Genomic DNA, 20,187 nt, shown 5'->3' with positions numbered 1-20,187 from the left:
TTAATTCCATCTCCTGGTTGGTTGGTTGTTTTCTGGTACAAACAGGAAGTCAGAACTGTGACACTAGTCGTATTCTTCCTTCCTGCTATTGGTGATGGGTTTCGCTACATTAAATAACCCCCCCCCCCCCCCCTCTCGGTATGTCCCGCCCACTCAACCATCCTCAAGTTTGCTTTAAATAAATAACCCAAGGAGCTTAATAGAGTGCTGATTGATTGTAATATGGGTTCCACTATACTGTATTGTCTGTTTTAATGCTCTATGATGAGCCTTTATCACCAATAATTATTGTAAGTGTGTGTTATTTTACAAAACACAGGGGACTCTCTGATCTGAATACAAAGTCAACGTTAGATTAACTGACTCCTGTTTTTAGGTGTGCAGTCAGATGGTGCATGGTCAGAAACCACCTTTTTCTTGAGCGGTTGTTCTTTACAATAATGATTATTTCTAATTTATTTTCCAAATATCCCTCTCAACTTTAAAACTATTTGTTACCGACCTTGTTTTCATTAGCTGGCCACAAAGTTTGTTCAATGCCTTGCCCAAAAAAATACAAAGAATGTTACATTTACCTAATAATGTTTGTCCTTCCTGTTAAAAGGTACCCTAACCATAACATATTAAAGGAGGAACAAGCCCAATGTCCTTTGAGTGCCAGCAGTGTGGCAAGTATTTTAGCCAAGCAAGACAGCTAAGGACTCATGAAAGAGTCCACACTGGGGAAAAGCCTTATGAATGTAATCAGTGTGGGAAGTGCTTTAGTCAAGCAGGACACTTACGTCGTCATAAGAGGGTTCACACTGGGGAAAAACCTTTTGAATGTAAACAGTGTGGGAAGCGCTTTAGCCGAGCAGGAGAACTAAAGAATCATGAAAGGGTTCACACTGGGGAAAAGCCTTTTGAATGTAAACAGTGTGGCAAGTGTTTTAGTCAAGCAGGAAACCTAAGGAGTCATGAAAGAGTTCACACTGGGGAAAAGCCTTTTGAATGTAAACAGTGTGGCAAGTGCTTCAGTGTAGCACAACACTTAACTCGTCATAAGAGAGTTCATACTGGGGAAAAGCCTTTTGAATGTAACCAGTGCGGCAAATGTTTTAGCCAAACAGCCCACTTAAGGATTCATAAACGAGTTCACACTGGTGAGAAACCTCATGAATGTAAACGGTGTGGCAAGTGCTTTAGCACAGCAAGAGACCTAAGGAGTCATGAAAGAGTTCACACTGGGGAAAAGCCTTTTGAATGTAAACAGTGTGGGAAGTGCTTTAGTCAAGCAAAAAACCTTCGGATGCATGACAGAGTTCACACTGGGGAAAAGCCTTATGAATGTAAACAGTGTGGCAAGTTTTTTCACCAAGCAAATACGCTAAGGAATCATAAGAGAGTTCACACGGGGGAAAAGCCATTTGAATGTAAACAGTGTGGCAAATGTTTTAGCCAAACAGTTCACCTAAGGATTCATAAACGAGTTCACACTGGTGAGAAACCTTATGAATGTAAACAGTGTGGTAAGCGTTTTAGCCAATCATGGAACCTGAGGACACATAAACGAGTTCACACTAGTGAGAAACCTTACGAATGTAAACACTGTGGGAAGTCTTTTAACGAAGCAAGTAGCCTGAGGAAGCATGAAAGAATACACACTCTATTAAAGTCGCGTAAATTTTCCCAGAAAAACGAGATTCTGTCTAAACGTTTGGAATCATGTAAGCTGAAGAGAGCTGGGGGTAAAAACGTTGATCTTAGGGCCACAGACTTTACAAACAACCTGGCAACACACACAGAGACTGGAAACAGTGTTGTAGCAGACCCGCAATCAGTCATTAATGAGAAACACAGCTGTTGGATTTGTCAAGAGGAGATGAGTAGTGAGGCTCTTCTTCTTCAACACTATGAACATCATATGACCTATGTTTGTGAAGACGACTCTTAAAGTTAAAATGCGTTTCAGTTCTCGTAAGTTCTTTTCGGTTCTTAGGCAAAATGTTTCTAGTTTCAACTTGAAACGTTTTTTTTTGGTTTAAAGTTTGTTACTTTCAAACCTGCGATTCATTTCATGCATACAATTATCAGGAACTACAAGTATGAACGATAAAAGAACAGTTTACGTGTCTTAAACAAACTAAAACCCAGGTTTTAGCCTCACTTACAGCGGGTTATAAGTGGTTTGTCTTCTACATACCATGTACGGTAATTAATATAACAACTGAAGTATTTCTGAACCCACAGCTGTAAGAACATAATAAAAACAAAACTATAGCATATGGACCAAAGAGGAAATAAGCATTCCTTAAAAAATCTCATTCCATGATTCGTAAAGCGAGAAGTGATTTAATAATGCATGTCCTTGGAGAACTTTCGTCGATACTTACCGTATTTATTCGATTAACCGCCCTCGGCGCGTATTATTTTTGGACCTTGCGAGTGGGCGCGTATTCGAGGTGGGCGCTTATTAAATTTTCACCATTTTCAGCAAGTGTAGTATGTTTATTTTGCAACAAAACAAAAAATGCTAATAACAAAACGCGGAGAAGTGACAAAGCAAGGTTTCTGTAAAATACTCGGAAGAAAACTCCGTCCTCGGGGAAGTCTCTTATTAGAATTTATTCACTCAAGTGGGTGGGGTGGCGGTGAGCGCTTATTTGAGTTTGAATGGGGGGAGAAGAGGGTGGGCGCTTATTAACTTTTTCTGCCTTTAGGATGAGCGCTTATTCGAGGTGGGCGCTAATTTAAGGTTGGGCGCTTATTCGAATAAATACGGAAATTTTTTTGAAAGTTTCTTGGAAAATAGCGCGCGTAAGAAAAAGAAAAACAAATTGCGCCATCACCTTCACCTCAGGCTCTCCACAGAGTGCGCGTGCTGCTGTTTCGTGACCTTTTTCCCGACTCCCCCGAACGGACAGCTTGCTTACAAGCAATATGAAAGGGGAGGAATTTCACTGGTTGAAATAAAATGAAAGGGCAAAGAAATCTATATCTATCGTTTCGGACCTTAAAAAGGCCATAAAGGACTTAGAGATGCATTTTATCGCTCTGAATACAGGTTGATTTTCACTGACGCGTTTTTGGCTGCGCACTTTAACGCACGTGAATATCAATCACGTTAATAATGTAGAGGCAAGATATAAAGTGCTGAGATTAAACGTGAAGTTGAGCGATGTTCAACTTTTACGCTTACGAGCGACTGTTCATGCATTGCCTCTATTTTATTTGCGAACGTAAATTTTACGCAAGTACGCAAGTAAAAATTAGGCGGCAGTGGAAATCAACTCACGTCGATTTCGTGCGGGTTTATTGATATTAAAAAAACAGTGTATTTATTACAGTTTAGTGGGGTGCAGAGTGCTAAACTACAAGGTGTGTAAAAGGGGTACCAATTGTCAATAGAAAGTAATCGAAATGGGTACCTTTTCTGCAGGGCGGAGCCTCCCGGTAAAAAGATTTTCTTCAGTATATACCTTCCCTCGGGATTTGACCTTTTTGAAATCCAATAGACTGCGTAGTAAGCGTTTCCAATCGAGTTATTGCGCAAAAGTTGGAGGGGGAGCAAAAAAAAAAAATGGAATGGGGAGGGAAGTTATACCAACTTTGACAACTTTCTCGGCGAACTCGGCGGGAAGGCTTGATCCGCAGGATAGAATTCCAATAACTTCTTTTTGGACGAGTCAAATTGGACTGTTCTGGTGCTGGATCAGACAGAAGCTTAAGTTTACCATGTTATCGCCACCTTTTCGCCACTTTTTTCTTTCATCAATCTACGGTTGACCTTTGGAAACGACGATGATTATGGTAAAACGACTCTTACCAGTTATTGAAGTTATCTTTGATTGTCCACTTTTTCTTATTAAAAAAACCCTCTTTATTTAACCAATATACTGAGGGGCTCATAGGTCTATTTACCATTTAGTCGCGAAAAAAAATTGGGATCAAATTTGGACATTGGAAAAGATATTGATGTAAAATAAGTCACTTAAATGAGTTTAAAAAAATCTTTGCAGACAAAAAAAAAACTATAGAAAAACTAGCAAGCATTTATGAAAAATAATCCATCTACAGAGTATAAAAGCGAGCTTTATCCTCTCTTGGGAATAGACTAGAAGTTGGATTATCCGGAAGTCCAGCCAAGCTCCTCGAATCACCATTCAGATCTAGCTTTTCTTACTTAACGCTAGATTTTACTTCGTGTGCTTCATTTTTGAGAATCCAAGTCTATGTAAGCTAGATTTGTTTGCGGCAGTTAATACAGTAAAACACCACCACTAAGAACGTGGATTTTTCCAAGTGAGTCTCCTTCCAAACATTTTCTTATATAAATGGTAGTTAGCAATAGTTTAGACTATTTATCGCAGGTTACACTAACATCTGCTGAACCGAAAGACATATTCCTTTCCCATTGTTCTCAAATATCAGTTGGAGAATTATCGCAGAGCCAATCAGCGCAAGTTAGTGGGACAGGAACGCGTGACGAACCCCTAAGAACGTCTGCGGAGGAGGCTAAATACACTGTAGCTCAAAGTATTTAGTGGTTCAGTTTATTCCTGATATAAAATCTGCAAACCAAATTGGAAGAACTGTAGCTTTGATCTCATTGAATAAATAAATATTGCAGTCGGAGTGATAATATAAGGCATGCCTTTGTCCCCAAAGAAAAACTGCTAACCGAGCTTGCGTCCCCAGTCCCCACGGGTTTTTGAACTATCCCCAGATTTCTCTCACAAGGTGAAATCACGATCATTTCATTTTTGAATCCTTCAGCTCTTGGTATCATCTAATTTTCCCTCGTGTTATTTGATTAAAACGGCAAGGTCTTGTTACTAAAGGTAAGGCAATCTTACATACATTATGGGTACGTTAGTTGTGATAGTGATGTGCTGATTCGGTACTGATCACGAACACACTGATGACTTGAAATGAACTAGACCAAAGAATAGACGCACATTTATAAACTGCGTGACCTCGGGCTTTCTTTGAGCAAATTTTCCAGGTATAAAAGAGTTCAAATTAGTAAGATGGTTTTATATTTTATGCTTTCAAGCATGTTACGTCAATTGGTAGGGTAAGCACAGGCGGCCCAGACGTAGTATGTGTCACTGAATGAATATATTAATATCCACATGGACAAATTAACGCGATGAGTCGTCGAAAATCCCATGGACTAAAATAGTCTAGAAGTCAAAATATAACAAAACAAAGCTAAGATACCTTCAACTGAACGTATCCTTGTCTTTCCTGGCCGGTTTAAGTGGCATTTTGTTGAGTTTTGAAATTGTAGGTACTATCCACTAACGAAGAATTAAAAGGCTGGCTACAAAACAAACAGACCATCTCCACGCGCCTTCACACGAAGCGCTATAAATTCGAGAATAATCGACGAATCTGCTCCAAATAACCATCGGCTAATCTGCAGGTAACGTGTGCTCCTGCTTCTGGCTCGCTTGCTCCACAAAACCCATCGCAACTGCACAATAAGTGCTCGCTCATCAACAACCACTGTTGACCTTTACGCTTCGATATGACCGCAAACGACCAGGTTTAATACGCGACGTGAATATTCAAGCTTAGCGACCGCGTTCGCGCAACAATGCAGCACTTGCTATGGGAGGGATTGTACTATTGCTTCCAGGTCAATCAATCGGGAAAATAATATTGAAGGCCATGTAATTTTTAAAAAGATCCAATTTGCCCAAGGAGCACCGAACAGATATGAATCTTATAGCGGAGCTAAAAAAAATGAGCGGCGGTGGAAAAAGTGAACAAGAACATGTACCACATTTTCTCCATAAAAAGTGAAAACCAGGAAGTTTTCTGGACGTTTCACGTTGCAGTCATGCAAATCAACGGCAAGGAAATGTACAAGAAAGTGTGCTGCAATTAGACCTATTGTTGTTTTTCACAGTTCCGGTCAAGGGCATCCAACTTTTAATTTTTCACATTTCACTCACCGGGTGAGGCTATTTTTCGTAGAGATTAAAATGGAATCCTAAAATTTTCTGATGTGATGTGATGAAAGAAGGTATCTGAAAAATTATCTCCTTCGTAATACATTAAATTGCATCTAAAATTTTCGGGAAAATAATTCTCAATTCCTCGTAATTTCGAAAAGACTCAAGGTTCCTCTAGAATGGCCGAACACTGAGATGCAAATTTTATAGCGCCACTTAGAATGCATTTCTATAGAGCTAAAAGTACTTTATGAATAGCTACAAAAGTGTTTTCAATTGAAAGTATTTGAGGAAACAGTCGTTGGGTGGCCCTGTCTCGTTGCCTTCTCCGCTTAGCATTACACGATATATTTTATATTTAGTATGAGCAAACTATCAATCATTAGCTTCGCTTTTAGCCCTCCTGACTAAATTTATGTAAGCGCTGTTTAGGGAAAGTTCATTTAATATGACAAGGGGGGGGGGGGGGGATGAAGATATTGAAACTCGAAGCTTGAAATTTTAGCAGCCCCCTCGCTAGCGGTTCAATTTTTTAGGAGCCCCCTCCTTGGTAGTCGAAAAAATTTCAGAGCCCCCCCCCCCCCTCCTCCTTCAATTCCTTTGCTCCCCTGAAAAAAGATCACTAGACTGTATTAAATATATTTACCGTTATTGTCTTCAATGGTTTATACTATGACAAACTTGAGATACAGTTGTGATACAATTTTCTAAAGCATTTTTGGGATGAACAAGAGTGTAATAATTACCGAGACTACATTTGTTATATCTGTAAACCACGTGATATAGTTGAGTTGCACAGGTCATTAAATTGTTGAGTTGAAAACCATCCGATCTGTATGATGATGTCATGTGTTGGTTTTGAAGTATACAAATTTTCGGAGCCCCCCCTCCTAGCGCAACAATTTTTTCAGAGCCCCCCCTTCGGGTGTCTAAAAATTTTCGGAGCCCCCCCTCAATATCTTCATCCCCGCCCTTGTCATATTAAATGAACTTTCCCTTAGAATGCATTTTTTGATCAAAAGTACTCTGGACAGCCTTAAATGTGTTTTCAATGCAATTAGCGGGAAATCATCGTTGGGTGCCCCTGAGTTTTGAGAATAATAATAATAATAAAAAAAGATATCGCGCACATAAATTTTACTTTACGATATCTTCAGCTGTATTTTCTATTCAGCTGCATAGCGGGGGCCAGATTTTGCCTTTTTTCCTGGGCCGAAAATTCTCGTCCTCCTTCACCAGTTTGGACAACATATTATGGAGTAAGAGGTTGTTAATCTAAGCAAATAAGTCTGCTAGAGTCAAGAACCTATGCAAGCGGCTGGACGAACAATGTGACAGCAGCTGAGACAGCGAAGGTTAGAAGAATTCGAACTTGAAAACCAGGGCTGCCCTGTTGAAAACTTACGGACGGTTCCGCGATCGCCTTTTGTTTTCTGGTCAAAACTAACGCAGCGAACCTTTGGTCAGTCGATTGACCTAGAAGCAATAGTACCATCCCTCCCATAGCAAGTGCTGCATTGTTGCGCGAACGCGGTCGCTAAGCTTGAATATTCATGTCGCGTATTAAACCTGGTCGTTTGCGGTCATATCAAAGCGTAAAGGTCAACAGTGGTTGTTGATGAGCGAGCACTTATTGTGCAGTTGCGATGGGTTTTGTGGAGCAAGCGAGCCAGAAGCAGGAGCACACGTTACCTGCAGATTAGCCGATGGTTATTTGGAGCAGATTCGTCGATTATTCTCGAATTTATAGCGCTTCGTGTGAAGGCGCGTGGAGATGGTCTGTTTGTTTTGTAGCCAGCCTTTAATTCTTCTTTAGTGGATAGTACCTACCATTTCAAAACTCAACAAAATGCCACTTAAGCCGGCCAGGAAAGACAAGGATACGTTCAGTTGAAGGTATCTTAGCTTTGTTTTGTTATATTTTGACTTTAAGACTATTTTAGTCCATGGGATTTTCGACGACTCATCGCATTAATTTGTCCATGTGGATATTAATATATTCATTCAGTGACACATACTACGACTGGGCCGCCTGTGGGGTAAGATACATTTTGATCGACATGCCATCAAAATATGAAATGGATATGTATGTATAATTATGGTTGAGGAAAGTACAGCAATGTAAGTGGAACGCTGACTAAAAAAGTGGAAGGCGATCAGAAAGACAACAAATTTACAGTACCACCCAAAAGTAAGTTACCAGATGCGTCTCTTTTCCTGCGTGACGAAAATTGCGTAGCGCGAGAATTACTGATGCGGCAATTTTTGGCATAAATTGTTGATGACACATTCGGCGAGAAACAAACCAAAATTTTCTTGTAGTGTTACCTGAAAGACTGAGGTAAATGGGTGTTAGATTTTTGGTTAAGTTTCTTTCGAGAAGCTTTCCTTTAACTTGTCAACACTGTTTAAGGTGGCCGACTGTTTAAGGTGGTGATTTGCATTTTTCAGAATGAAAGATTCAACGGATTTCTATGATTTTTGGCATCCTTAATAAACAATAATGGAACCTTAAGAAACTGTTATTTATTTTTTTGTAGGTATAAGAACCTTTGAGATATCGGCATATATTTAAAACTGCATTTTTACAAAAAATGTTTATAACTTCGAAATCTCATGACAGATTTTTCCCTTACTTCAGCAAATAAGCCTTAGAGCTCTCTAGTTTTATGTCTACAACTTTGAAGGCAATCGTGACCATAGAACTCACTGCACAAAATGCTGGTCAAATTTAACCTTAAAAACAGAGGAAGACTGCCTACAGACTATCTCCTATCTGAAAGGGTATTCCTACCTAAAGCTTTATCGCAAGAAACAGAGCAATCAGAAACTTAATTACGGCGAATACAGTTAACACTTTAAGAAGAACAATTTTAAGCTGAGTGCCTCACATCACATTCGCACGGGCAATTAACTGTTGGGGATAATGAGAAGAATAAGACGATTGTCATATTTGTCTTCATCTTTATTCCCAAGTGGAAAACTTCCTGTGCGAATGTGATGGCAAGTTCAAAGAGCTTGAATAAATTACCAAATACAAGGGTTTTCATTGCAGCTGAAAAATGGATGGTTAGAAGTACTGAAGTTCGTGGCCTTATTTCTCTTCAAAACAGAAACCTGCGATGCTAAAAACTCTTGACAGTTTTTCGTAGATGCTATATTTTGCTTTGTTAAGATTTGTTTCCAAAAGAGAGGGACAAATACAACTTAAGTTTGATGAATAGAAGTTCTTTAATATAACCACGTACTCAGCATAAAGTTGTTCTTCTTTTAGTGCTAACTATGTTCGCCGTAGGTTTCTGATCACTCCGTTTCTTGCAATATAGCTTTAGGTAGGAATATCCTTTCAGATAGGAGATATAGTCTGTCGGCACTCCACCTCTATTCGTGCGTCAACTTTCACAACAATGTGTTAGCATAGTATTTTAAGGTTTAATTTGACCAGCATTTTGTGCAGCGAGTTCTACTGTCACGATTGCCTTCAAACTTGCAAATGTAAAACTAGAGAGCTCTGAGGCTTATTTGCTGAAGTTAGGGAAAACTCTGTCGTGGAAGTTATTTATCAAATATTTACTTTATCAGTCTAAAATTCATTTCAGCTTGAAGAGTTTAACAAAACCTGCAGGCAGTTACAAGTGAAGTTAAATTTTGTTTCATCTCAAAGTTTTTAGTAAAAAAATGTAGTTGTCAAGGTGGTGTAGTGGTTTTAAAGTGACTTTTTTAAAAGCATGTTTTGCACAAATAGGTAAATACCAATCCTTCACAAAGTAAATTATACGCAACAGTCTACAGGATGCATAGGTAAAAATTTGTATGCGTGTTAGTCCTTGCAAAGCTTTACCACTGATTCTAAGAATTGCTCAAGAATTTTGGCCATGATACTTACAGTTTTTACGCCATGGTGCGCTATGTGAATCACATAGCGCAATACAGGAACAGTGGCGGATCCAGACTTTGAGATAAGAGGGGGGCCTGGTCTCCAAAAAATTTTTTTCGGGCCCTTTGGGCCTCAGTTTTGTCTAAAAATAAGGGTGGGGGGTCCAGGCCACCTAGGCCACTACCCTGGATCCACCACTGAGGAATCACATAGCATATGAAGAGAGTCACGTAGCCCGTGACACAATTCGCATCTCGCGAGAGGCTTGTAACTTTCTTTTGAGCTGTACTGTAACCCGTATGTTTGACAAAACAGTGTAGATTATATAGGCAAGATGACAAAACTGTCAGAAAATGTTGATCAAAATAGAGTGGCAAGATTAAAACAGTCTACCAGTTAAAGCATTTTGCAAAACTCTCACTTCCCTGTAGTTAGATAGTAAGGATCTCCATTGTTAAAACAGCTATAAACTAACATGTAATCTTTCATATAATTTAACTATGAAACTTTGTTTGATCTTTAAAAATCATGTTGACTTTAATAAATTGTCAAACAACTCTATGTGCTTTACAAAACTGCATTGCTGATTCCGTACATGCGAGTCAAAATAAGTGAATCCATATATGCCCACGCTAAAACTTTTGTGATGAACAGTCAGTTTATCAGTTTTGGGTGAGTTTGATTATGTTCAATAATATTACTGAACCTAATCAAATTGTGGTTATTGACTCCATTAATCATTTTAATTAAGATGATATTTGTCAATTGTCAGTTAAGCCATGATGTTAGTGGGTACGAAGACTTAATGGGACAAGAGTATTTCATTCTATCTTTGATCGCAGTAATAAAGTCTTTTTAGTATTCAACTGTACATGTATTGTTAGGGCCTGTTTACGTGTGGGTGGGGGACCTCAGGTAGGTGAAGTAACCTGTGTAGGTGGGGTAATAAAATAACACTCCTTTATATGCAATCTTACAACCCCGCCATCCTGGGGTGCACTTTCTCAAGATTATCGAATGGTCAAGAATAATGCTGGCAAACCACGTGTTTTGGCGATTAATGCTCTTCTACACTCACTTGCTGCTCTTGCTGCAGCTTTCATTGCTGTGGCTTTTTATTGGTACCTTTCTTAATGATGCAAATTCACTGCCAAAGTGAATTTTGCGTGAATTCGACGTGTCATGAATCCGACCCCAACTAGGCGGGTTAACCCACCTTGAAACATTTACATGGCAAAATTTGACCCCAGCTGAGAGGGTTACCCTGGCAGACTGGGATACCCGCCTTGGTGGGTCACCCCACCTATCATGTAAACATGATCAAATTAAAATGAACGATTATGTGGATATGGACAGGTGGATTACCCCACCTTAATGGGTTTCCTCACCAACCTGGGGTCCCCCACTTCGATGTAAACAGGCCCTTAGTCAATAATTTTAGTTGGTTTTTCAGTCATTTTATCGTTGTCGGTTTTGTTCGAGTTGATCAATAAGTTCACTTTTCCAAAGTGACAATAAGTAGTCTATAAAATAATCTGTATTGCATGTTGATTGTTCATTTGTAAATGATGTTAAGCAATGTGGTTGTTGGAATCACCATTTCCTGCTACTGGTCTCACAAATGCAAGTGGCCTGGCAGTTGCTGCTCTCTCTCTCTGTCCTCCAGTCTGTGAAAAAAAATTGTCCCTGACATATCCATGCAGTTACCATAAAGAGATAATCAGTTTGTGTACTATGTATCTGTTGTATGGTTATAAGTAGTTAGTGTACAATAGTTTCAGAGGTGCCTCAGATGTGAAGTGCAGTAATTGTCATAATGATCCTGCTAGTATAGGGTGTCCTACTAAATACGGGTTTCACTGTTTATTATGATGGGAGCCTGCGTAATACACACCCCTTAATTATACAGAAACCTATGTACCTTTCTTTGGAGTCCTTATTAACCAGGTTCCTTTCTTGTTGCTGGAATAGCAGAAATTTAACTACAGCTGGACCCCTTTCCACAGCCCACAGGCAGATCCTTCCTTATAGTTCTCAAGCTAAGGCCTGCCATTTGACCACATAAGGGCTGCCATCCGCTACTCTATCCAGCATTCCCACTCCAGGTCTTCTAGGTGGTCTCTCTTCCCATGCCTTAGGGTATGACCAAGCCAGACTCTCTGTCCTCTGTAGAGGTGCCCAAATACCATAAGTAGAGTAAGTTATCATGCTACCCTCTCCAGCCCCCCCTTTTTTTAAATTAAAAAGTGACTGTCTGTATTTATTGATCATGACTATTATACTTTATGTGGAGTCACTCAGTATCGTTTGTTTTGCTGGAAGTTCAGATTTTTTTTTGATCTTCAGTTGCCCAACATACTCTACTTAACTGTACATTTCAATTTGTTATAAAAAAATTAATTCCATCTCCTGGTTGGTTGGTTGTTTCCTGGTACAAACAGGAAGTCAGAACTGCGACACTAGTCCTGTTCTTCCTCCTGCTAAGTGTGTGTTATTGTACAAAACACAGGGGACTCTCTGATCTGAATATAAAGTCAACGTTACATTAACTGACTCCTGTTTTTAGGTGTGCAGTCAGATGGTGCATGGTCAGAAACCACCTTTTTCTTCAGCGGTTGTTCTTTACAATAATAATTATTTCTAATTTATTTTTTCAAATATCCCTCTCAACTTTTAAACTATTTGTTACAGACCTTGCTTTCACTAGCTGGCCACAAAGTTTGTTCAATGCATTGCCCAAAAAAATACAAAGAATGTTACATTTACCTAATAATGTTTGTCCTTCCTGTTAAAAGGTACCCTAACCATAACACATTAAAAGAGGAACAAGCCCAATGTCCTTTGAGTGCCAGCAGTGTGGTAAGTGTTTTAGCCAAGCAAGACAGCTAAGGACTCATGAAAGAGTCCACAATGGGGAAAAGCCTTTTGAATGTAAACAGTGTGGCAAACGTTTTAGTCAAGCAGGAAACCTAAGGAGTCATGAAAGAGTTCACACTGGGGAAAAGCCTTTTGAATGTAAACAGTGTGGCAAGTGTTTTAGTGTAGCAGGACACTTAAGTCGTCATAAGAGAGTTCATACTGGGGAAAAGCCTTTTGAATGTAAGCAGTGTGGCAAATGTTTTAGCCAAACAGTTCACTTAAAGATTCATTATCGAGTTCACAGTGGTGAGAAACCTTATGAATGTAAACAGTGTGACAAGTGCTTTAGCACAGCAGGAGAACTAAGGCGTCATGAAAGAGTTCACACTGGGGAAAAGCCTTTTGAATGTAAAGAGTGTGGCAAGTGCTTTAGCCTAGCAGGACACTTAAGAGGCTGTCCGCGTAAGAACCGATAAGGCAAATTTCGGTCTATCACCGATTGCCCTGATTTTTTCAGTGGAAGACAACTATCCTATCCCATGAAGAAATATCACATTTATTTGAACCAATTCATTTTTTTCTCTATATTACAGAACGATTTTCTAGGTCACCTTAAACTAGCCTGTTTGCCGTCGGAAGTGGTGCGATTTTGCTGAAACTTTACGGCTCTGCCAAACTTGCCTTATAAAGCCGAATAATCTAATTATTTTACACACAAAAGCTTCAACTCTGATTAATATATTCAATGTTTAATGGTTGCATTCTGTGGAAATTTGGCTGAGATATGAATTTTTTGAAATGACCTTTAATTTGCTCGGCATGAAAAGTAATTTGCATAACTAGAGCTGAAGAGTAATTGTGCAAGAGTGGCACCTGATCCAGACTCAAGTCTACGATAAATCAGAAGTACTAAGACCAATCTACTTCTTAATGCAATAAAATTTGTGGGCACTCTTCTTTGCGTGGTGTACAAAGTTCCGTTAATGTTTCAAAATTCGCCATATTCACCTCAAAGCTGAAATTGTAACGGTTCACATATCATCGACTAATTTCCACACCTATAACGTTTCTAGTTATCACCAAATTTCATTAGACCCTCTAAATGTTGGAATTTTTAAAACATATGGAGAAAAGTTGATAGTCGCTTTTTTTTGTTTGCTTTTTTTCCTGTAGGTTGTAGACGATGAACGTGACTTAATTCTCCGTATGCAAATTAGCCTAGGTGCGTCATTTCATCAAATTGACAGGAAATATGTAATCCTTTCATTTCACATTTTTAAGGGGAAAATAACTCTCCTTTTTACGGAAAAAGACACGAACCATGACTTAGAATTCCCTTAAGGTCTGTTTCTTTAGAGGAGGAAGCAGCTGGGGAAGTTATGTTTACGTGGCTTAAAACGGTAATTTCATTACTGTGGCCTACTGTCACGCATTCCTCCAGAGTGGCCGAGTATCGATCTGTTCTATTACCTTTTTTGGGTGATAGTTGTTGATAATCATACAATTTAAAAATCACTTTTAATTTCGATTCTTTGCTGGGTGGGAAATATTGTGCTGTTGTATTAATTCATTCCACGATCGTTTTAACTGAGTCTATACACGATACCGCTACTAGCACAGGGTTATGACAGCCCATGGTGTAATGCACGATAAATAGTCACTTGGGCACGGCCACTCTTATTCACAAGCACTGCAGAATCAACAATTAATCTTTGGGAAATAACTCGCAAGCAACTTTAGGAATACCCTGCGACACCACAAGACCACACCTGCAAGTCCTTTTATCAGCATACACATTTCCTAGATCCCTAACTAACTATAGGTTACCCTACAAACTTTACGGTGGTATTAATATGTTTATCGTTAATTAACAACATTTCAGTAAAAGTTAGGAATGGCATGCAGAAAAATGCATAGTTATTGTTTACGGTCCGTCTCCTGATAAATCCCGCAGCAATTTCTATTTTTTAAAACGCTGTTTTTATAAGTTTTTCTCCACTCTACTCGTGTTTCACAGTTATCTGGAGTTTATCAAGCAAAATAGTTTTATCAATCGTGATCAATGGATACGTTTAATATTTGACACAGTGAATGACGTGTTAGGGTTCGAAGGTTAAAATGCGGCAAGACCACGATTTCTTTCATACCACGATGTGACAGATCCGAAAGTTTGAAAAATCTTTCTTCGTCGTGGCATTTTCGTCAGTAGTTTCGCGTGAAAAAAAAAAATCATCATGTCCATTGCAGAGGAAGAAAGAGAAGGTCAAAGATCCAACGAGATCGCTATGTGGATTTTTCCATTGTCTAGGTAGGACAAAAGCTTAAAAACCTGAATCAAGCAGTATATATCTAAGTAATTTAGAGTTTTAAGCCTTTACAAATGATGCAGTTAAAGAATAGTAAGCGTGGATTGCAGTGCATGCCCAGAATAGCATGAGTACAATGAAAAGAATTAATGTTTGTTAGCCTCAGTCTAGTTTACTGGCTTTTTACTATCCTCGTTCCGATTCCCAGCAAACAACAAGCAAAACACGTTATGACGCTATCTGTGTTCAAGAATGTCCGCATTTTAATATTTGGGGCTACGGGCTCCGTAGCAAACGTTTTGAGGGCTCCAGGCTCTACAGTAAAATGATATTAGGGCTCCAAGCAACGAAGCGATGGGACTCCAGGCTCCGCGGAAAAAAAATTTAGGGCTCCCGGGCTTCGGCCAACCCCGCTTTGGGACCCTGAGAAAAGCATGTGCACTCTCGTATGAAGGACGAAAGTTTGTCAATTAGATCTCTCTTTCTTTCTCTGGATTTAAATGGAATTTCAAATTGACGTAAGATTTCTTTTAGCATTGCCACGTTGAACTGACTAAGTTGATCTTCCTTAGCACAGACACATAAGTTGAAAGCGTCATATGATAGCGGGTGTTGTGGTCTCAATTCTTCAGCGATTTCTGCAACAAGATTTTGCCTTTCGAACTCCTCGTCTTCTTGCAACAGATCCCTCTGGTCGAGTTCAATTTCTGCAGAACCTTGTTGTCTTCTTTTTGTCGCTGCGAGGCGAGAAAAGAAACCTTGCACCTGGCTTTTGGTCAACCATTCTTCTCTAATAAACAGCCGATTGTTTTGCGCATCTTTGGCTTTGCGCATGTCGTTAGAAACCTGCAGAGGGTCTGCTTTACGTCCCGTCTGTTCACCAAGGTCAAACTTCGCTGTTAAATATTTCTTCACTTTATCAGTAAACTTGGAAGGTCCAGCCCTGGGCTTAGCCAATGCCCAACCCATACAAACAGCCGGGTCCGACGGCGGCGGGTCATTCTGATCACTTGCACTTTGGACGCTAGATGTGCTTGGCATATCTTCAGTTATGTTAACAGCCGTGGTGAACCTTTCCACCCAGTCGCGCCGGAGTTTGTCGTAAAGTGTTTCGGAATCCTTCCTTGCTTGTTTTATGATGTGATCCCCGACGTTGAGATGTGACTCCAGCTCTGAAAAGGTTGGGAAACTTTTGACACATCCGGGTTCCGAGCACTCAAACAAATGTAGCTGGTTATCCCCATCATCATCTGAGCTCTCTGACAGGGGCTCTTGACATTTATAAACCCGTGCATCTTTGCAATCAAAAAACCCGCTAATGACAAGGAGAGCGGTGCTCTCTTGAGATTGTGAAACTAACTGGTCAAAAGGAAACTCTTTACCAGGACCTTTCCCATATGACCTCCAGACACGTATGCCTTTTTCCTCGAACTGGAAATTGTGTAGCCTGTTAAAGCCTTCCATCTTCTTCACCTCTAACGTCTTCCTGGTCTCATCGACAGCGCAGACGCAGGCGGTTGTTCCTATCACTGGTCTTTCTGACAGTGCTCTTTTCATGTCAGCCGCTGTAAGAATATCATGTCCTTCGTCGCAGAATCTTCTAATGCACGATTTCATTGGACATAAAATTCTGTCACATACATCTTTGCCATATTGCGGCTCTGAATAATCATAGCGGCAAACGTCTATACCCATCCTCTGACCAAAATCCTTTACTGCAGCGATAAGGAAGTTGTTATGATAGCAGCCTGCTTCGTCTGACCGCAGATAGATCTTAGAAACATGTGGCTTCTGCCTCTTGATTTCTTGTAGAGTGTGCTCAGCAACTGAACAGACCGCAAACCAGTCCTGCTGACAAGCATCAAAGAGGTGAGCATAAGACTGTAATTCTAGGCTACCCGGGTTTTCTGGATCACTGCAAATGACCGTGGAGATATGCCAGCTCAGGCCTCTCTTTCCAAACCAATCTGATTGCTTCTCACGATATCTGAGCTGCTGAAACTTCATCGCCCAGTCCATTACAAGAAGAGCCGATTCTGGGTTGTAAGCTATCATCTTCAACTGATCTTGCTTTGCTGCTTCTTGATTAACTGATCTGACGATGTGAGCTTTCCAATGAAATATATTTGTGCGGGCCTGCCTGAAGTCGTAGAGAAGATCTTCTTGTTGGTCTTCGCTGTAAGGGTGCCAGGAAGAGCCTCTAATTTGTACTTCCACTTCATCAAGAACATTTTTCAGATTTTCACAGTAACCGCAAGTTTCTGAGTGCTGATGAGAACAGAATTCTTGAAAATCGGGATCTTGTTTGTCACTGAGGGCGAATTTGCGGCAGTGGTCGGGACAGGCGGCTTCCTCCGGCTTGCAATGAACGCGGTAGTCAGTCTTCAAGTAGCGTTTAGCATCTTTAAGCTTTCTTTTGGCTTCAGTGCACCATTTTTTCTCCAATCCTGCTTTCTCTAGGCTATCAATAATCATTTCAACCGTTTGGAAAGCTGCTGATCCATCAGCGGCGGTATTGTCGAGACCTTGGAGTGACTTTCTCTGAGAGGCTTCCCGTACATCTAGAACCTTGAATAATGTAGTGCGGCTGAGGGGCTCACACTTTTCTTCTTGGCACAACTGCATATATTGATTGATCATCGTCGAGCGTGTAACTGTACGCACGACATTTGGCATTTCCATAGTTTCACCACTGTCCAGCTTTAAAACTTTGGTTCCATATGAGACATCTTGGTAGAAATATGGGCGATTAATGAATTCGATGAAGTGGTCTAATTTGCTCATGTCAATACGCACACGATGGTACTTTTTTTTCTCGGGAACAGTACCCGGGCCTAGCGTTCTTGCATGGCATCTTGCTTGATTTATTTGATGTGTTGATAATTTTTCGTACGGGTAATGAAGTTTTTTCAGAGTGCTGACGGAATACTTGTAAGCATACAGACTGAGAATTTGGGTTTTGGTGTTCCTGGTTTTGGCATTCCTGTAAGCGCTCATTAGGGATTTCGTCACGTCATCGACTTTCTCTTCGTCATTCAGGTTTTCTTTAGGAGCAGTCGTCAATGCTTGGAAGAGATGTTTTCCATCTTTCGGGGCTATTACATCGCAAACAAGCATGCAGTCCTCTGTTGCTTTCTGGATAAAGTGTTGTCGTTCAGTTAGATTGCTTTTCTCCCAAGAATCCAGTTGTGAATTAAGAGGGGCTCGTTCACAAGATATCTCAGTGGCAATTTCGTCCATTGCTTTGTTGTATACACTTAGGACTTCTTGGTTATTGCTAGGTTTAGGTGTTGAATCAAACGGCCCTGGAGTCCAACATGGGCTGGCAATAGGCGAGCACGGGATTGGTGGCTGCCGGAATGGAGTTGTTTCCAACTGAGCGGCGTGTGCGCTTATTGCAGCCTTAGCAGCATCTTTGGCGGTTCTTAAAGGAAAAAGAACTAATTTAAGAATTCAAGGAAAGAGTGGAAGGACTTGATTTTTTCAGAAGTAAAACAAAGGAGAATTTTTTCACCTTTAAGTACAAATGCTTGTAAAAGTAACGGGTGGGACATGGGGGAAAGAGGGTGGATGGCAGGATTAAAATGGAGAGATGGGAGGAGTTGTTTAATGGAGCAGATTTTTGTGGAGGGTATAAATACAAAAACTGGAGGCATATTTGAACGGAAAGGTTATCAAAGAAAGAATTAGAGAAATCTTGTCCAACAAACCTCTCCGGCAAAGGTGAGGACATGGTTGCTGACTGTTCAATTGTACTCTTCTCGACCCTTTGGAATCCTAAGGCGTCTTTTTTTTCGGAATGTTTCTTGCGACAGGAGGTACAAATAGCTATATAAAAGAACAGAGGTTAACTGAGCCTTCTGGTACTTGAAAGTCTCTCTAATTTTTACAAACCCGGAGACATGTTCTAAACACTGTTTAAGTTTAAAAAAGTTATTATTCATGCAAGGATGAAATAAGTAAGATTTGATTGGGGCAAGATACACGGCTGTCAAAAAATGGAAATAAATAAACTCTCTTTTCTAAGCTCAAATGAACTGCAAACGAACATCAGAGCCATGCAATTAAGAAAACATCGCAAGGTAAAATGTTAAATGTAGAAATTAGAATGTCAATGTACGTTTAGACGACGTTTTTGCATGAAGAAGAAAAAAGAATGATACTTACGTGACCCGACAGGTATTGTTTTGTCGAACAAAATACTTATTTCGCTGGCCATCTGGAAATTTACCACATGTCTTCCCGTCACAGAAATTATTTTGCCAGCATGACCGGGGTATTGACAAGACCTTGGCGCTCGCCAAAACCTGCCCAGCAGGTGTCTGTGCCTTGGGCAGATTGTCATTTTAGCGACTTGTTCCTCCGACAAGCCTCGGATACCTGCTCTCGCTAAAATGAGTTCATTTTCATTGACTTTGCTACACTTGGACAAGTGACAGCTTGCTAAGTGCGACGTAATATCATCCATGCACTCTGAGACCAACACATTTCCCTCCACACCCCTACTGGGACCACACTCCGTCTCTACGATATCGCGGAAAGAACAACTTGATGAAACAACCGAATAAGCCATTTTGCTCAATTGATCTGATCTACGGCGATTTCAGTGACATGATTATATTTGAAACTGGCACCTGTTGCATTTTAATTCAATTAAATTGAAACCGTATCAACCAAAACAAGACCATCGTGGGAATTCGAATGTTATACCCTAACAAAAACTAAAAAAAAAAATCCCTTTTGCGTGTATTTAAGACGATTTTTTACCTCAACTGAAAAAATAAACTATTTTTCCCGTTTCATTTTGCTACCGAATGTTTGAATAAAACTGAAATTTACAGCTCATTTCCATATAGTAAAGCTAAATTTTCTGTCCCATTCATGTTACAATTGAAACCAATCAGGAATGGATTTCCTCTTAAAAAAAAAAAAAACATTTTGAGACTAACAAAAAAATATTCTTTTCGCTTTAAGTGTGAGGCATTTTTATTATTATCATTATTATAGGGCCATATACTTCTGATAAGCAAATATCATCGAGCTTTCGGCCTTAACGCAATTTAGTCACGCAAAAAAGAGTACCCATCAATTTTATTCTGTTGACAAGAGGACTGATCCGGCAAGTTAATTATTATTTTATTATAATCAATAACTATCATTTTAAAAAAGATAATAGTATTATAGAATTGATCGACACACCAAC

General features: G+C 39.9%; 4 protein-coding genes across 4 annotated transcripts in view; 2 read left to right on the top strand and 2 right to left on the bottom strand.

Moving 5' to 3' along the window:
• The first annotated feature begins 258 nt into the window (after positions 1-258).
• On the top strand, positions 259-13,154 carry LOC140932286 (uncharacterized). Its single transcript, XM_073381907.1, has 2 exons — positions 259-1,930; positions 12,630-13,154. The coding sequence occupies exons 1-2, from the start codon at positions 644-646 to the stop codon at positions 13,152-13,154; spliced, it is 1,812 nt and encodes a 603-aa protein (XP_073238008.1). The 5' UTR covers positions 259-643.
• Positions 13,155-14,964: 1,810 nt separating this feature from the next.
• LOC140931111 (uncharacterized) lies at positions 14,965-16,860 on the bottom strand. The gene has a single exon (XM_073380862.1). The coding sequence runs from the start codon at positions 16,677-16,679 to the stop codon at positions 15,369-15,371; it is 1,311 nt and encodes a 436-aa protein (XP_073236963.1). The 5' UTR covers positions 16,680-16,860; the 3' UTR covers positions 14,965-15,368.
• Positions 16,697-19,787, bottom strand: LOC140932285 (uncharacterized). The gene is made up of 3 exons (XM_073381905.1): positions 18,695-19,787; positions 16,821-18,408; positions 16,697-16,741 (listed from the first exon to the last, which is right to left on the bottom strand). Exons 1-3 carry the CDS (start codon positions 18,715-18,717, stop codon positions 16,697-16,699), a joined length of 1,656 nt encoding a protein of 551 aa, XP_073238006.1. The 5' UTR covers positions 18,718-19,787.
• LOC140932284 (uncharacterized) overlaps positions 19,093-20,187 on the top strand; it is a 62,106-nt gene continuing 61,011 nt past the window's right edge. The window contains exon 1 of the mRNA XM_073381904.1: positions 19,093-19,100. Within this exon, the coding sequence (XP_073238005.1) occupies positions 19,093-19,100 (8 nt within the window). The remainder of the gene's footprint in view (positions 19,101-20,187) is intronic.

This window comes from Porites lutea, chromosome 3 (assembly GCF_958299795.1).
Source record: "Porites lutea chromosome 3, jaPorLute2.1, whole genome shotgun sequence".
Lineage (NCBI taxonomy): Eukaryota > Metazoa > Cnidaria > Anthozoa > Scleractinia > Poritidae > Porites > Porites lutea.
This window is presented reverse-complemented; position numbering and strand designations above follow the sequence as displayed.